The sequence below is a fragment of the Trifolium pratense genome, linkage group LG3, assembly GCF_020283565.1.
Source record: "Trifolium pratense cultivar HEN17-A07 linkage group LG3, ARS_RC_1.1, whole genome shotgun sequence".
NCBI classification, from domain to species: Eukaryota; Viridiplantae; Streptophyta; class Magnoliopsida; order Fabales; family Fabaceae; genus Trifolium; species Trifolium pratense.
Window position 1 is genome coordinate 36,325,150 of NC_060061.1, and position 17,086 is coordinate 36,342,235.

Sequence of the window (17,086 nt, forward strand, 5' to 3'; positions counted from 1 at the left end):
CTATCCCCATACCAAACAGAAATGAAATGAACAGAGAAACACACAAATTGTTGCACTTTCCACTAAACAACTATTAGATTGGTCCATATAAAAAAATCTGGAAGGGGTTAGAAAATGAACGATTACATGGAGAAGAAAAAATTGTGCTTTTGTTTATTTGTTAACTTATTAAATGAAAATCAAAAGTTCAATTAAATGATTTAATTATATAACCTACTTCAACATAGTGAAATTAAGAAAATAGTAAAATAGGAAAATGGTGGTATTCTTTCAACAGGGGATGGATTGGATAAAGGAAAGAGGGAGGAGGAGGGCACTTGAACCAGGGAAGGAGAAGAGAGAAGAAAGAAAAAAGGATCCAGTGTGATGTGGTGCATAATAGTTTATTTAATCTAATGGTTGTTAAACATGGTTCACGGTGAGGGACTTACTTGATACCTCACCCTAGAAGCAACCCTGTTTTATAAATTGGTCGATAAATAAATTTAAGAGTGTAGGCACCTGTTACAACATATTCCTTAATAAAACTTGGCTTCTGTGTTCCACCCGTTACCTCTCAACAAATGCAATGCATTCAAGTTTATGGTTTGATCAAAATTGAGTACACGTGGACCAACAAAATATATGGTCATCTTTAAAGAGTTGTTGTATTTTTGTTTGCAGGGCCCTATAAAAATTAGCTGTATCTAGCTAAAGTTTCGCCCAATCAGGATACGGGCATTCATACGTCCATCCAGGTCCGGAGTACTTCATACAATGTAGCCACAAACCTTCTTCATCACCATCATATCTGCAATTTTCAAATTGACAAAAAAACAAAACCCAAATTTAGTGATCGGGCGATCTGAGGTTCATGAAAATGCAAGGGTAAATAAGCTTCCATTCCATATAATATATGAAACACAATATAATACAACAAATCAACAAGTCACAAATAAGCTTCCACTGGATTATAAGATTAATTTACTGGATGTTTAACATAAAACAAACCAACAAGTCAAATAAGCTTCCATTCCATATAATATAAATAGAAAGTAAAACAGAGAAAATAAACATAAATGTGTAGTTTAACCAATTGTCTTGTAATGGTCAGTATTGTTGTACCTAAGAGCCATTAAACATATATTTGGATCAACAGTGGTATCAGCAACATCTCCGAATTCATAGTTTTTCTTTTTCGCTACAGAAATCATACAAATGAAGTACACAGCTGAGCAACTATGCACAACATCGAGCATCTAATTTTTTAACCAAATATTTATTTACCTTATTGCTACTTCATCAAGTCCTGAGATCAGAAACTTATATTACATAAACTGTAGAAGACATTATAATATAAGCATTGTAACATGGAGGCTTGTTTTACTCTTCTCTAATTATTATTGTCTAATCCAGCGATGTAATAATGAGGGCTTGACCACTACCCTCACAACCAACATATGATGACCATTATACTATAGACATCTAGATAAAGGCTTAAGCACAAGCATTTAACTATCTTTTGGAATTAGTACATTACAAAGCTAGAAATAAATATTTATTGCTTTTTATTAAGATAAAGGATTTGAGATTTCATACCCTTTTGGTGCCAAATTTGGACAGTTCGTACACATGGAATCAAAACCAAAATCCTCATTGGAGTTTTCGTGACATTCATTGGGCACATTTTCATCAAAATTTGATGTTAAAGAAGCATTTGATATGCGAGATGATCTATCAGCAGCTGATCCACTAATAGATCGATCAACAGGTTGTTCTGAAATGTACAGCATGTCATTCGCTATCGGGTGTCCAGAATACTGTAAATGAACGCGTATCTGCACCAAATGTGGATATTTGTTAGCTCCTATATTTGTATTACTTATAGGTTAAATAAGATGAAGTACAGCATGCATTTAGTCCATTGACATATATTCTCCATCATCATGTTTATTAATGAAACAATGGAAAGCATATATATATATACTGTGATAGCATGACTGGCATGCCACATGTGGCCTACTTATGAATGTTGTCAGTGACTGTTGTGACACATCACTGGCAAGTAAGCACAAGAGGGCAGTGAATAATTCCCAAGCTATTTATATTCATACAATGGTAATAGCTCAGCATCAAAACCCATTGAAGGTACCGGCAATGTTGTTTTGGTGGAGAGTAATGATTAGAATGAATATATATAAACGATACATGAAAGGAATTACATCAACATGGGATAAAGACTGACACCCAATGGGGGGGGGGGGGGGGGTGGGGGGGGTGGGGGAGTTAAAATAGAATGCATACTCAAATAAGCAGCTTAAGTCTGGAGAAGAAGAAACAACCAATAAAATCCGGCCACAATTTTCTTACCTGATGAGTGCGGCCACTGACTGGTTCACATAAAACAATACTATGAGTACCGTTGCAACTAATTCGAGTAAATTTTGTAGAGGCGACCTTCCCCTTTGCAGAGTCTCTGACCTGCATTATCAAACATATATTCACTGAGATTTACCAGACAAGATAACTTCCTGCCTTTCCACCACTTTGAATTTTACGTATCAACAGAACATATTAACTTCATTTTCCAACAATGTTTAGTTCTCTAGCAAAACATCAGAATAACCAACATAATATTCAACACCCAGCTTGTTATCTGCTGTTATATGACACTCAAATTTGATCAATAAGCAGTGATTAAAGAACAAATGGTGTCAGTTCCTAACTGGATCGGTGGGTGCTATGATGTCAAACGTCAAGCACACATGAAGAGGATAAACTTCAGATCCTAACTGTCTGGTTTATAATGAAGAGATTGAATCAACTCCCCACACTTTTCGTGACTGCAAGGTTGCAAGGGACGTATAGCTAGTGCTGGTAATTAAGAGCAGAAGAAGAGTCTTTCTTCTAAATATTTTGGACTGGCTTGAATGCAATTTGCTTGAATTCTCGAGTGGATAATTAGATTGTCGTGGCCTTGGACTTTTTGTGGGGGCATCAAGAAACAAGTTTGTGTGTAATAATATCCAAGCTTCAGTAAAAAATTTGGTGCATCAGGTGTATAGCAGAGCGCATGAATTGGGAGAATTGAGAAAATTAACAATACTCACGCAAATCCAAATTCATTCTCTATTGAATCGGATACTTGCTGGTTGTGCCCTTCTATTGATTGGGTTAAATTAAATTGTGATAGTGCAGTAAATAATGACGGCTTAAATGCCGGGTGTGGTGGAGTGATTCAAAATGCTAATGATGACTTCATCACGGAATTCTCGGTGAAATTGGGTGATTGTACCATTATTGTGGCAGAGCTTTTGGCAATTTTCCTGTGTTAAGTTGGCGTTGGAAAAGGGATTTAACCAGGTGAGCATTTAATCTGACTCCAATAAAGACATTGACTATATACAGCATGGAATTGCAATATCATTCCCATTCATCACTCTACTCTCAGATAATTTTAGATTGTTAAGGGTTATGGAATCATTTAAGATTTCCCTTGTCTTCTGTGAGGGAAATAAAGCGGTGAATGCTTTAGCCAAATGGGGTCTAAATCGAGCTACCACGAGTCCATGACTCAGTATTTTATTTTTATGTTGTTCCTGATTTTAGTTCTAGTGTTGTTCTCGCTGATAGAAATGGCGCTCTCTCTAAGAGAGTTAGCTAATTTTTCTTGTTTTCCTAGGGGGTAACCCCGTTTTCTTCATTGAAAAAAAAAAAAAACAAATGATGTCAGTTCCATTTGTGTTTCTCATTATGCTAATCTTGTTGGGTTGGAAGATATAATTGCCTACTTTTTTTCTTTTAAAAAAGCAATTGCCTACAATTTCAATCACAGTACTTTGTTTGAGTTTTTTTTCTGAATTGTGAAATGATCAGCACTGGGTACTGTCATGAGCAAAACTATCCTAAAAGTCTTACTTGATACGTGACGACATGTGAGTGGTTATAAATTTTTATATTGTATTTCTATTTAACAAAATAATGTCACAATGTTTTCCTATTCAATAAGAATAAGAATAATGTCACATTTTTCTATTTGTTATTTGTCTTTACGAATTTGTAATGGAAAAGTTGAAAACAACAAAATCTTGTGTTCACCATTTCTTGTACAATACTTTGATAATAAAAATAAAGTTAAAACAAAGTGAAATTTATAATTTATGGAAAAAAATGTTTTCTTGAATTAAATAGGCCCTAGAGATAGACCTACCAAAAAAATAGGCCCTAGAGATAGACCTACCAAAAAAATAGGCCCTAGACTTTTCAACCAAGACATGGTAATAATAATATAAAGCAAAGGACTCACCTCTGCTGTGCTCCTTCCTTCTCGAGCATTATAGTCTATATTGGCATCAACAATTAGCTGAAAAGTAAAATCTTAGTCATGAGGAGAAATCAGAAAAGTGTCTCAATTTTGACTGGTAGAAATGAACTTACTCATTTTTTTTGTTGAAACAAATGAACTTACTCATTTATAAGCTAAAATCACAACATATATCTCGCAGAAGAAAGTTCTTTGAAATACAAAAAAAATAACTAGATGTCTCAGATTAAAGTTTCAGTTAACCAAGGTCTGTTTACTTGTTACTTTCTGTTTCATATTTTAGAAACATATAACCAAGCAATGTTAGTACACTTCTTAAACCTCAAACCAAGTACTTTTTGAAGTTTTTAAGTTTTAACAAATGTTTCAAGATCAGCTGTTCTTAATTGTGGTAATATTGCAGTTAGTAACTTCAGTTAATGATAATGGTTTCATGAACAGCAGTGCTGCATTGATTTTTGTAAATGTGACAATAAACATTTGTACATGCCCAAACTGATGCTTCTTCAATGGGTAAACTGCAGACTGCACATATTTCAAGCATCCGTCTTATACACCCTCTCTTAATATATCCCTTAAGCCCCATAAAGAGTGCACCAAAAGATCCTCCCAATTGAGTGATTTAAGCATCTCACACAGAGTTTATCTCTTTTAGGCCTATAGATACACAAACGTGTTCCAAAGTGATAGCCTAAGGGACACTTTTAAAAGTTGAGTTATTTAAATGTCAATAAAACACTTATGATGCGCCAGAAAAGGGATAATAGAAGTAATCAATAAATTATCCTGATTGTGCTATACTATGTTAACAAACAAAAATAGAAAATAGGCAATGTCACATTGTAATCAATCATAAATACTTGCAGAGTTCAATTCTTCAACATAATATTAAGTATGGCACTATGGCTATTTGTAACATAACTCATCCAAGGCCAAATAAAATACCTCATTCTCCGGAAACTCGCCAACTACTTTTGCAATATACTGTTTCTTGACTAAGCCAGCTTCAATCTGTAACAACAAAATTCTACAGTTATAATAGTTGTATGGGAAAAAGTTCTGATTGTTGATATATTCAATGTAAATCAAAAATAATAAATCAAGATATTGATAACATGAGTAATGACACAGCAAACTGGAAAACTTTCATTTCTATTTTCTTTTTCATCCAACACAAACCTCACCAACAGCTTGGTAATGTATCTCATACATTTTTTATTGCAGCCAACAATTATCAATTGATTTTTACATGATAATCACTATTTTGTGATATAATGAGGATATTTGAAACTAAGAAGCTCTTCATACAAATATCAGCACTCGAGCAGAAACATGTGTAAAACTAGATTCCAAGAAAATATATCAATTTAAACTGAAAATATAATAGTCTTCCCGGATTCAAGCATAACTTGCTAGATATGTTTGGTATATGCAAGTTCGGCAGTTCGCTGTCCAGAACACACCAAAGAATATACCTCATAAATCATAATTATATTTTTATGGTGAAATAATTTATAATTTAATAATTAAAGAGAGAGTGAAACCTCCTATACTTAGTCAGAATATTTACTATTTAAAATATATTCGTATTCATATTTATAAAAGTGAAGAAACCAGACAGGTCAAATGCTTAAGCAAAACAAACTATGTTGCTCACTAAATGTCATGTAAAATTAAAGAATTTCAACTTAATAATTTAAGATTAAATAATGTAAGAGAAGCAAAAGAGTAAAGAACCAGAGCCTAAACTTACCTCTTGCCTAAAACTGTCAGCTTTTGAAGCATTTCTGGCCATAATAAGGAGTCCTGAGACAAGGCGATCCAGTCGATGGATAGCTGAGATGATTGTGTCAAGAAAAATTGCAAGTACAAAATGGAAAAATTCCAGGAAATAAAAGAAACAGTCAAGTACAGAATGGTTAAACTCGGAGAGTAGAGAAAATGCAAGTAAAAAATGTGCAAGGGAGAAGCTATATATTAAGCTAATTGGGAATTGAAAATCATATTAGAATATGACACTCCACTTTAAGATGATTATATAATGTACTTCCAAAATGAATTTTTGGATACGAAACACAGGAGCCAGCCCATGCTCTGCTTGAAGAATGCCAACAACAGTGTTCTTACGATATTGACCGCATGGATGAACCTATGCCAGCTAAAATTCACAGCTTTAGTTCAATGTATAAAATGCAAAGCAAACTAATTAAAAATAAATAAAAAAACTGCCTAGCATAAAAAAATGCAAAGCAAACTATCATTATTAATTAAGTACCTCACCCATAGACAAGTAATAGAAAATCCATACAAAATTCAGGACTTTTTTGCATGTACTAGAGGGAAAAAATTTAAAAGACATTAAAGCATAATTAGCCAAAACAAACTCTAATATTAAAAAAAGATTATAGTTTCAGTCTTCTCTGCCAACATTTGTAGAGTTGAAAACCAAACACTAAACAGTGTTATCAGTGCTGGATGACGCCTGCGCTAACCTTGCATTTGCAAGAGACTGATTTTAACAGCTCAAACCTATTGTCTCCTAATCACATATTCACAAAACAACAACTATAACCGTTAGGCTAAATTGCACTTTTGGCCCTCTAAATTTCACAAACTTGCAATTTTGGCCTCTAACTTTCATAATAGCACTTTTGCGTCCCTAACTTTAGCCCCTTTTGCAAAAGGTTGGCCCGCCACTGCTTTTGACAAAGTCAAAGCACACGTGGCAAGGACTCACATGACATGTTAGCATGTCTTGCCACGTGGACAATGACTCACATGCCACATCGGCATATGTGGCAAGACATGCTGACGTGGCATGTGAGTCACTTGCCGCGTGTACGTTGGCTTGGTCAAAATCCGTGGGGGACAACCTTTTGCAAAAGGGACTAAAGTTAGCAGGCCAAAAGTGCAATTTAGCCTAACTGTTATGAAAAATCTCTCCTTCCTAAAGAAACCTCAACAAGAATAAATAGTTTATATAAAAAACACTGAAATTATAAAACATATTAAGGAGATGATTTCACCAAATGCATTTCAAATTGAAAATTATAAGCACAAATGAAAAACATGCAACAACTTCAAGTAATTGTGAAGATTGTGGATGAAAATTGTAGTGTAATCACAGTTGTTATCTTTTCTGTTTAAAAGGAAAATAAATACTTTCATTATATAGCTCTACTATTAAATTTAACACCAAAACATTTTTATCAGAATATCATATAAATTAGTAAAGAAATTGTTAGAAGAGGATAAGCTCATTCTGTCTATTACTACTATATATGTATTTTAGTTAAAATGTCAGTTTTATAACACGGGCACTTTGCTAATCCACTTATCAAGCTTACTTACCGGGACAGATGCCGGCTTACAAACAGTTAGCACATCCGGTTCTTTTAAAAGAATAGGAACCTCACAAGCCATCACAGGTGGTTCATGCCTAAAACCATAACAACATCAGTTAGAAATTCTATCACCATTCAAAACCTTAGAAGTAAATCATCTAGTGTTTTCCCAAACCTGTGTAAAAAATGGCTTATCTTTTGAGATGACTTAACTACATACGAAACCGGCACCATTTCGCCATCAACTTGAATTCTTCCACATTTCACCGCACTAACCTAAGTTCATATAAATAATTAATCCACCGACGCTATAGCATTAGCAACATGGTATTCGCCATGTAATTAAAAAACAACAATAGTAAATTTCTTACATAATAATCATAAGGTCGACCTTTAAATTCTTCAGCGAACAAATCTACGATAGTTTTTCCCGCCCATCGATTTTTAACCTGGTATAAACAAATTAACGATTTCTAGGGTTTAACAAGGGTTTTATGTTTTAACAATATACTGTAAATGATAGTTTAAATCAAAAATTGAAAAAATTAACAAAGTGAACTAACATGAGCGATAAATTCGAAGTAGTAAGGTCTAACGTATCGAATTCCTGCATAAATTCAATCAATAGAAGCAGAAAAAAAAAAGTTAGGATTGTGATTAATGAGAAAATATTGATTTCGAAATTGTTACTGAAATGAGTGAAAAATCTGAGAAATTTGAAATTACCGTTACGGAAGATGTAGTCTTGCGGTAGCGGAGGATTTGCAGGTGTTTGCCATACGATATCCATACAATCTTGGTCTTCTCTTTTCCTCTTCATCATCTTCAAGCTTTTCGCTCACTTTCTATAGCGCCAACATGGAAGGTAGTGTTTGTGAACTGAAAACGACACACGCTTACGACGTCGTTTTAGCTGATAATCGATATTTTTCTTTTTTCTAACAAAAAAACTGATAATCGATTTTTAAGCCCCAATCAAAATTGGGAACCTGTGGACCCAGTGGGGCGTGGGCTTACTTGTAGGATTACTTTTCTGAGGTTGCAACCCTATTCTTATATACACCCCTGTAAATAAATCTGATTTTATCCCAAACTTTTTTTTCAGAAGTATATTTTGGCCTGTGGGACTGCATATATTTCTTGAAATTAACTTTTGAAATACAAAAATGTATTATAGAAGTTGAATTTTAAAAAGAAAAAATCTTGCAAAAGTTCATTTTTAAACTTATATATAGATATATTGATCAATTTTTTTGAAAAAATTTATCTTAATAAAACAGTTGAGGAACATCCAAAGACTTAAGGGAAAACGCCAAAGTCTTGTCAACTAACATCTCCAAAGACTTGGATTAGAGTGATCACGCCAATATTTATTGTTCTGACATGATGATCACGTGAGAGGTTTTTCGTTAGAATACGTTCAACACGAGTTACCCGTGTAGAACGCAATACCACTCCGCGTTCAGAAGATATCCCCCATATTATGGACATAGCCCTCACTCATCCAAATCGGCTTTCTTCAGATCAATGAGAAAAGTAATTTCAATTCTCAATACTACCTAAATCATCATTGGATCACTTTTAAGCTCGCGACATTACAAGAAAATGTTATTCAACTGGCTTCTTTAGAACATCCTCGTTCATACTATCAAATTGACATACCCTATTTTCCATTGAACACCACGAAGTCATCACTTCGAACTTCTCAAACTAAAGAATCGAGGACAAATTTTTCAAACTGGACCAAGGCACAATCTGCCTCCATCGTAAGTACCACTTTTCTAAAAACCTAATCCGATAGAGTCTTCACGCAACCTTGACTCATTTTGGCTCGAAAATTCTAATAGAAAATATTCAATTTGTAATATCTTCCAACGACTACTCCATCTCGACATTGATGAGTGTTGTTTGTAACGACTTATGTATCAATGTCCAATGCTCCTTTCCGGCACCTATATAACAAACACCTTACGATGGCATCGGGTACACTATCTTACCCTAAAAACCTCTCACTCTTTCCCGTATACTGAAACTCATTTCAAAGTGTTTGTGGTGACACTCCTCTACCTCAACGAACGTTGTTCATCCTACCTTCTCGATAATCTTAGACTAAATACCTTCAAATTTATATCATCAATACATACATGGTACCGGTAGGATTGTATACTATGAAGCTTTTATACTTCAAAATGTAAGAAATAATTACATGTGTAAAATAATTAAATGTTAAAATCTGTCAATCATGATATTTTTTAGCAGTAAAAAATATGAGTTATAATTATCTAGTGTCTCATTCTCTAAGACACATGTTAGAATCTGTCAATCCATTATATTATAATTGTATAGTACTACAACTATCCTTTGGCATAATTGTCAATCGATTATAATTGGAGAGTAGTCTGTATAGTAGTACTTGAACTATCCTTTGGCATAATTGTGAATGAATTTAATATTTCCGGCAAAGAGAAGGGACTATTTAACTTTGGTGGTTGACACAATGACTACTCACGGGCCCCCTGAGTTGATCTCACTAAATACAAACTGTATATTGATAGATCCCTCCCTCTCTTCCATTCCATTCCTCCAACTGATCAATTATATAATTTTCAAAGGGGACAGAGAATTAAAGGGAGAAGACCTTTTTTTAGCCTCATTTATTTTCTTCAATGGTAGCTGCAATGAACTTTTCAGCCCGTGCAAATACTCAATGCTTGTACAGTTCTGTATTAATGAATGTACACATGTATATGTGAAAAATTGGTAGAATAAAAGCATACTATATCAATATCAATCTCATAATGTCTAAAAAGAAACAAATATAAAGCAAAAAGGGAAAACATAGTTGGGTCTGGAACTTTATATCCTCTACTCCTCCTCCTCAGTCCCCACCTGTTTCCTATATCTATCAAAAAATATTGTAAGCATAATATTCCTCTTGCTCTTGTCATCATCACATTCACATTTCAAATTCATAGTTCATCACCATCACGTGTTATATGAAAGTGATTGCCAAAATACCTATAATATGTGTATATACACAAGTCCAAAAGAATTGGCACTAGTACTCCAAAATCCAGCCAAAAAAAGTCTTCAAAGTTCAAACACATACCACAGAGGAAACTGAGAGTGGATAGAGATAGGTATTAGCATACTGAAAAGAAACAGTGCCACCATTGATTACTGGTTTGCCATTATTGACAAGGCAGTCATTGTACCGGAGGCGCTTGAAGAGTTTTGGGTTGATGAGACGTGCCGAGCTAAACCAGCCACAACGAAGGTGAATAGCAGAGATGTCGCATCCACTTACACACATGTTCGATATTTCAACTCTGTATGTTGGGATACCATTTGGGAGTGGTGCTGTGGAAGCTTGGCTGATAACAATGTCCGATTTGGTGCAGTTATCACCCCATATTCGGTTTGGTTCGATTCTCTCATCAGTAGCTGCACAATTGGTTTTGCATAAAAAATCAATTAGTACCCTTTTCATCAAAATACTAATACAAAAATTAAGTTGTCACACAATTAAGAAATAAATAAATCCTTGTAGCACAGAACTACTGCTATAGTCTATAGTATGCTAGTGGTGCAGTGCATCAATGAACATAAACAGCCCATTTATTTATTTACTTACCAAAAGCTATGTTATTATAGCATAAAAAATTGACAATATATTTAACAATGTACTACTGGTATATGTTTCTCTCTACCTCTTATACTTTTTATACATATTTTAAAATACATACAATAGTCCCATAAGTCCTTGCTCAACTGACAAAAAATGCCGAAATTGTTAGGCCGAACGTCATGACCCGGGTTCGAACCCGGGATCTCACAATTATGTGAGTTTATTTTCAGTGAATTTACCACTTCATCTAAGACAAAAAAAAAATACATACAATAAACAATTGACAACAAAATTTAGCAAATATTTTATATCCAAATACCAACACATGAATAGACACACCAACACAAGGGGTACTACTCTTAAAATGTCTCATTTACATTTATTTTTTTGGTATTAGTTTACATTTACATTTTAAAATAATTGTGACTTTAAAATACCAATTGAACATTTATCTTTTCCACTAACTAGTATCTTGTTTATTGATTTCTACTCTACTTAACTAATGCACTAACATCGATTAATAAAACTCTCTTCGGTCCTTATTATAAGAAAAATTATGTTTTTTTAGATTCATATAATATTTGAGGTACATTTTATGAATCTAAAAAACAAACTTTTTCTTATAATAAGGAGCGAAGGGAGAAGTATTTTAGTAATCTTACTATTAAAATTAAGAGAACTAATCATTTTGTTAAAATTCAAGGACAACTTAAATAGGAAATATTTTTATGGCATGGAAAAATTAGTAATATTGTGGAGTTGAATCAATTTGAACAAGTTCAATAACCAGAAAGTATACAAAGCTTCAAAAGGTAAAAATGAAAAATCAATTAAAATATACAAAAAGCATGTGTGAAAGGACACACGATTTAACTTGTGAACAATAATTAATAAAGTAGCTTATTGAATTAACAGCAATTTCTTAATCAGGCAAAAGAAACACAAAGCGATTCAGTATTCAAGAAAAGACAAATCTCTAGAAAACAGAACAAATTAATAGTAAAACCTCAAAAATGAACTCAAATTAATTAATCATTCTCGAAAATTAAAACGATTAAATCTAAAAGGTACTGTACTAGTATAGTAAAAAGGAACGAAGAATTTACCAGAATGAGGGAGAAGTTTGCGGTGAGGAGTATAGAGGAGTGTGTTGTTTGTTCCACCCTCTAATCCCAACAATAGTGACAAGGACAACAACGTTCCACTACCAGCCCCACCACTACCACCAACAAATCCTGTAACGAATTCAATAACGACAAAAACAAAAAAAGTTCATTCAATAATCGATTTTAACAAACAATCACATAATAAAACAAAAACAAACAAAGCATAACAAAATCACTACGTACACAGTGAAAGAGAAACGAACCTGTGAGAGAAGCAAGAACTCCGAGGGAGAAGAGTAAGAAAACGGTGACGGTTACGATGAGAATATTGACTCGGTTCGGTTCCATGAAATCGTCGGAGAGTATAGAGCTTAACAAAGAGAAATGCAGAAAAAAAATTAGAGAGAAAATAAATCTGAAGAAGAAGAAGAAAAAAGATGTAGTAGTATCATAAAACACATCACGTCACATCACAGAAAAATAACCGTCGATTTTATTGAAAAGGAAAAAAGTAAAGATATGAATCACGGGGCTTAAGCTAAGAAGAGAAAAAGTGAAAACCTAAAAAGAGAAAAACGAAGCGTTTGGTTGATTGATTTGATTTGATTCTAGCTTAGTCAACAGGAACTAACACACACACGCGGTAACAGTTTCACGGTAATATAGTAACATTGATTGCTCTATGCATTATTTATTTCTCCGATAAGTGTGTAGAAAATAGGAGCGGCGAATATGCAGAGACAAAAATGGCAGTAGAGTGAGTCGTCTGAAGAAAAAGTTGAAATGCATTTAAGGGAGAACAGAACAATGGGATTTCTATAAATATGAGAGACATTGTTGACACCAGACAATACATAAAGTTTATTTACCTTTTTGATTTTTCAATTTGTGTTGGTGTTGGTGTTAGCTTGATTTGGAGACGGTGGATTTGGCTTTTTGCAGTGTCGGGGGATTTTGGGTTTTCGTTTTGTTTTCCCTCTCCTTTGCTATACGTATGCAGGTGTGTCAGTCTAATAAAAAAATGGAGTGATATTGATGTGTGTTGTTTATGGAGGAGAAGGGTTTTGTGTTGATTTGTTTGAGATTTGGGTTGGGTTTAACCGTGGTTAGTTAGAGGAACCGCACGTGGGGGGTTTTAACCGTGGCCGTGCGATATGAATCGATGTGTGATGATGATGATGATGGTGAATATAGTAGTAGTATGATTCATATACTCATGGTTAATGATTAGCTACTACTACCCTTCTTCTCCTTTCATAAAGTAAAATGGCTTTCATCATCTCAGGTGTTGTTTTTGGGTCCATTTCAATCTCTACCTTGTGTCACCAAATTTTCTTATTCTGTCCCATTCACAATGTAATTAGGATTTTCTTTTTCTTTTTACAAAAACAACAAAAAAAAAAATCATTACTTCTATTTAGATTATGTTTGATAAAAAATAGCGAATAGCAAAAAGGCGCTGGCTAACATGCACAAGGTTCCTAGGTCTCCCATCATGCACAAGGCTCCTTATGCATTGGATTAAAAGTAATACATAATATTATGGTGTACTGTCAGCACTATATTATTTTTTTTTTAATATTTCTTTTTACTTTCTTTTTTAATCGGCATTTTTTTTTTAACTTTTTAGTTTTAGGGGGAACAGTTTTTATGAGACTGTTTGGTAACACGAATAAACAAACTAATTTATAAAAGTATAATAAGGGAAAATAACATATCAGTAAAAAAAAGAACTAATTTTACCATGAGGAAAATAATAGCTGAGTCTTTATTAAAATAACATCGCTTTGTTCGGTAAAAATAACGAATGACTGATAAGCTAGCCGGTAACTTATAGCTGATGGGTGATGATAGATAACTTATAGTTGATAAGATAAATGAAGTGTTTATAAACAAATATAATAAATGTGTTTACATTTATCATATAATAATTTTTTATCCATATAATATAATAAATATTTTGAGATGCATGGGAGGGACGATGTAAATTGCATTTTCTTCAAATTGTCGACGTGATCAAAAGTAAAACGTTTGCTTGTACCAAAAAAAAAAAGTTTACCAAAAAACCTGTCGAAAAAAATTGTTTGCCAAATAAAATATAACGTTTCGTAAAAAAAAATAAAGTATAAGGAAAACAATAAAAAAACAGAATGTCTTGTAGGTAGAAGTATGTCATATTCAATTATAAAAAATAATAATTATAAAGGATAAAATTGAATTTTAGATAAAGTAATAAAGGTAAAAATGGAAGAAAACGTGATAACCTATAAGCTCAAAAGTTATTTAAAATTGCATATAGAAAATATTGTTAAAATAAGTTATAAGCTCATGGTAAAAAAACTATTACCAGACAACATATCTTTTAACTTATAAGATATAAGACGTGAACTATAAATTAGTTTTTTTTATTGATCTTGCCAAACAGTCTCATAAAGACTCTTCTCCCGAAAACTAAAAAGTTAAAAAAAAATAATATTGCTGATTTAAAAAAGTAAAAAAAAAATTAGAAAATAATAATATAGTGCTGACAATACACCATAATATCATGTACTACGTTTAATCCAATGCATAAAGAGCCTTGTGCATGATGGGAGACCTAGGAGCCTTGTGCATGCTAGCCAGCGCCTAGCGAAAAACTTACTAGTCCAAAGTATTGTAAAAGTTTGTTACAAAAAAATCATACTCTCGGACTGCACTCTTTTTAGGGTACCGAAAAGAAAACTTCTCGAATCACAAACCTATGAACTGAACGATGTTACCGCAGCGGGTTAGTTCCTTCTGAAAAGATTCTAAAATCCAAAATTTTCTATACAAAAAAATTAATCTACAGTCGTCTCGAGATTCATCGTACAAAGACCTAATTCAATAGAATCTTCTCATCAACTTTGGATTTTCTATAGCTTATAGCAGATCAGTGATCACTAAATCAAATCAATGATGGTGTATGGTTCATAACGGCCCCTTCTATCAATACTCAAGAGCTTCTCTTCGGGTCTTATATAAAGGTTTTCTCACAATTAATTAAGATATGTTTATTATTATCACTAAAATTCCAGCATTTTCTACTTTTAGATTGACTTGAAGGTAAGATAGTTTGCAGGTATTTCATCAATCCATGTCGGATATGTTGGGTTTTAAGTGTTATTTATTACGTCTCACATCGGCCCAAAAACTTTAATTTTAACAACTTACTTAATTTTTTTTATAATAACACAATATTGAAAAATTAATATAATCATTGTGGGCATAACTCAATTAATAAAGACATTACATGTAATATGTATGATCGGGATTCGAATTATGATATTCCATTTATTGAAGAAGAAAAAAATGAAAAATGAAAAATGAAAATACAGTAGTTAAAAGGAGAGTGGAGTACACGCGGTCCAAGCAGAATTGAAGGAACTTGCTTGATTCGAGTAATTCCAAGAGACGTGGTTTTAATTAACGTACGCACAGCAAGCAGGCACGTACAGGGGCGACGGGGGGATGAGGTACGCAATGAAAATGGTCCCATTTTGGTATACTACCACTTCGCTACTGCCTATATTTTTCATTTCATAAAAAAGTACCAGCAACCAAGGCACAGTATATTGCAATTTATCACATGGCTACTCCAATTGTATCATTACATTAAATTTCACAATTGCCATTATATAAAACTAGCGGGCCAGGCACGCGCGTTCCGCGCCTGCCTGTGTCTAACTTATGTCCAATTAAAAAAGATATGTCTTATGTTATGATGAATTTGTTAATAAAAGATTTTTGCTGGTAAAAAAAAATGTGCCTTATGGTGAGTTTGTTAATAAAAGATTTTTATTGCTACTAAAAAAATCAAGAGTATTGTTGGTATTATGAAAAGTCTACATCAAAACTCATGTATCCTCTTTATATATAGTATAGATTATGTATAGTACCTACGGTTGATATCCCATCGGAAGTTGTGATTACCCTGTAAGCAACAAAGCTAAGAGTACAACGCCTAGGTAGTGATCGATCGGTTGGCCATCATACGTTGTTCCACCTTACACCGAAACAAATCGAAAAAACAATAACTCAACTCACAAGAAGTGAGTCACACAATGGTTACTTTACCAATTACCATGAAACGGTGGTTATGAGAAATTGAGAATGCCTCAGACCGCAGTGCCGATCAACACTAACTTTGTCTAATATGATAGACTAATTCAAATAGTATATGGTATAGAAATTATGAATAACATTATAAAAAATACGAATTTTATAAAATTTACTCTTTTTAAGTTAGACATGGCTACCGACACTTCCTCTCATACTATTTTTCTTATGATTTGTCAATTCATCAGTGTCTTACATCGTATGCATACTATATGCATCGTATGCACTTCCCCATAACTTACTGTTACTCCATATATCTTTTGCTGCATTTGTGGTCCATAAAATTAAATAGTAATGCAATTTTCTTCCATGTTATGGTTTGGTTTAATTTACTTTTAGGGGTTGCGATTGATTGTGATTAATGTTCACTTGTAATTTTAGTGCATAGTACCTTTTACTTTCATCTTAAATTTTAGGCAAAAAAGTAGAAACAGTTTTGATGCTAATGGAAAATTCTATCTTTTGATTAACTAACCCGAGTAATGCCCAAACCCATCTGGGCATATATCATTTTTAATAAATTAAACACACACAGCAAAAAGATAAATTTAAAATTTTTATAGTGCAT

General features: G+C 33.3%; 2 protein-coding genes across 4 annotated transcripts; both read right to left on the reverse strand.

Moving 5' to 3' along the window:
* Positions 1-455: 455 nt before the first annotated feature.
* On the reverse strand, positions 456-8,531 carry LOC123917997 (RNA pseudouridine synthase 7). 2 transcript variants are annotated; one of them, XM_045969925.1, is made up of 12 exons: positions 8,374-8,531; positions 8,211-8,254; positions 8,019-8,096; positions 7,823-7,923; positions 7,655-7,742; positions 6,374-6,452; positions 6,057-6,139; positions 5,249-5,314; positions 4,286-4,342; positions 2,350-2,460; positions 1,579-1,817; positions 456-790 (listed from the first exon to the last, which is right to left on the reverse strand). In XM_045969925.1, the coding sequence occupies exons 1-12, from the start codon at positions 8,468-8,470 to the stop codon at positions 691-693; spliced, it is 1,143 nt and encodes a 380-aa protein (XP_045825881.1). In that variant the 5' UTR covers positions 8,471-8,531; the 3' UTR covers positions 456-690. The 2 variants fall into 2 exon arrangements, with proteins under 2 accessions (XP_045825881.1, XP_045825882.1); XM_045969926.1 differs by having other exon boundaries at positions 7,823-7,918; positions 8,374-8,391.
* A 2,031-nt stretch (positions 8,532-10,562) lies between these two features.
* LOC123917998 (protein TAPETUM DETERMINANT 1) lies at positions 10,563-13,734 on the reverse strand. 2 transcript variants are annotated; one of them, XM_045969927.1, is made up of 4 exons: positions 13,251-13,734; positions 12,645-12,751; positions 12,382-12,510; positions 10,563-11,091 (listed from the first exon to the last, which is right to left on the reverse strand). In XM_045969927.1, the coding sequence occupies exons 2-4, from the start codon at positions 12,727-12,729 to the stop codon at positions 10,745-10,747; spliced, it is 561 nt and encodes a 186-aa protein (XP_045825883.1). In that variant the 5' UTR covers positions 12,730-12,751; positions 13,251-13,734; the 3' UTR covers positions 10,563-10,744. The 2 variants fall into 2 exon arrangements, with proteins under 2 accessions (XP_045825883.1, XP_045825884.1); XM_045969928.1 differs by lacking the exon at positions 13,251-13,734 and adding an exon at positions 12,943-13,166.
* Between the last annotated feature and the right edge of the window lie 3,352 nt (positions 13,735-17,086).

Excerpts from the sequence above, each read along its gene's own strand:
- LOC123917998 (XM_045969927.1), bottom strand. The coding sequence starts at position 12,729 with ATGGAACCGAACCGAGTCAATATTCTCATCGTAACCGTCACCGTTTTC. Across the intron at positions 12,511-12,644 it reads AGTTCTTGCTTCTCTCACAG|GATTTGTTGGTGGTAGTGGT; the intron begins GTTCGTTTCTCT and ends AATTCGTTACAG. Across the intron at positions 11,092-12,381 it reads CAAACTTCTCCCTCATTCTG|CTACTGATGAGAGAATCGAA; the intron begins GTAAATTCTTCG and ends CCAATTGTGCAG.
- LOC123917997 (XM_045969925.1), bottom strand. The coding sequence starts at position 8,470 with ATGATGAAGAGGAAAAGAGAAGACCAAGATTGTATGGATATCGTATGG. Across the intron at positions 7,924-8,018 it reads GTCGACCTTATGATTATTAT|GTTAGTGCGGTGAAATGTGG; the intron begins GTAAGAAATTTA and ends ATATGAACTTAG. Across the intron at positions 6,453-7,654 it reads GTAAGCCGGCATCTGTCCCG|GTTCATCCATGCGGTCAATA; the intron begins GTAAGTAAGCTT and ends TAGCTGGCATAG.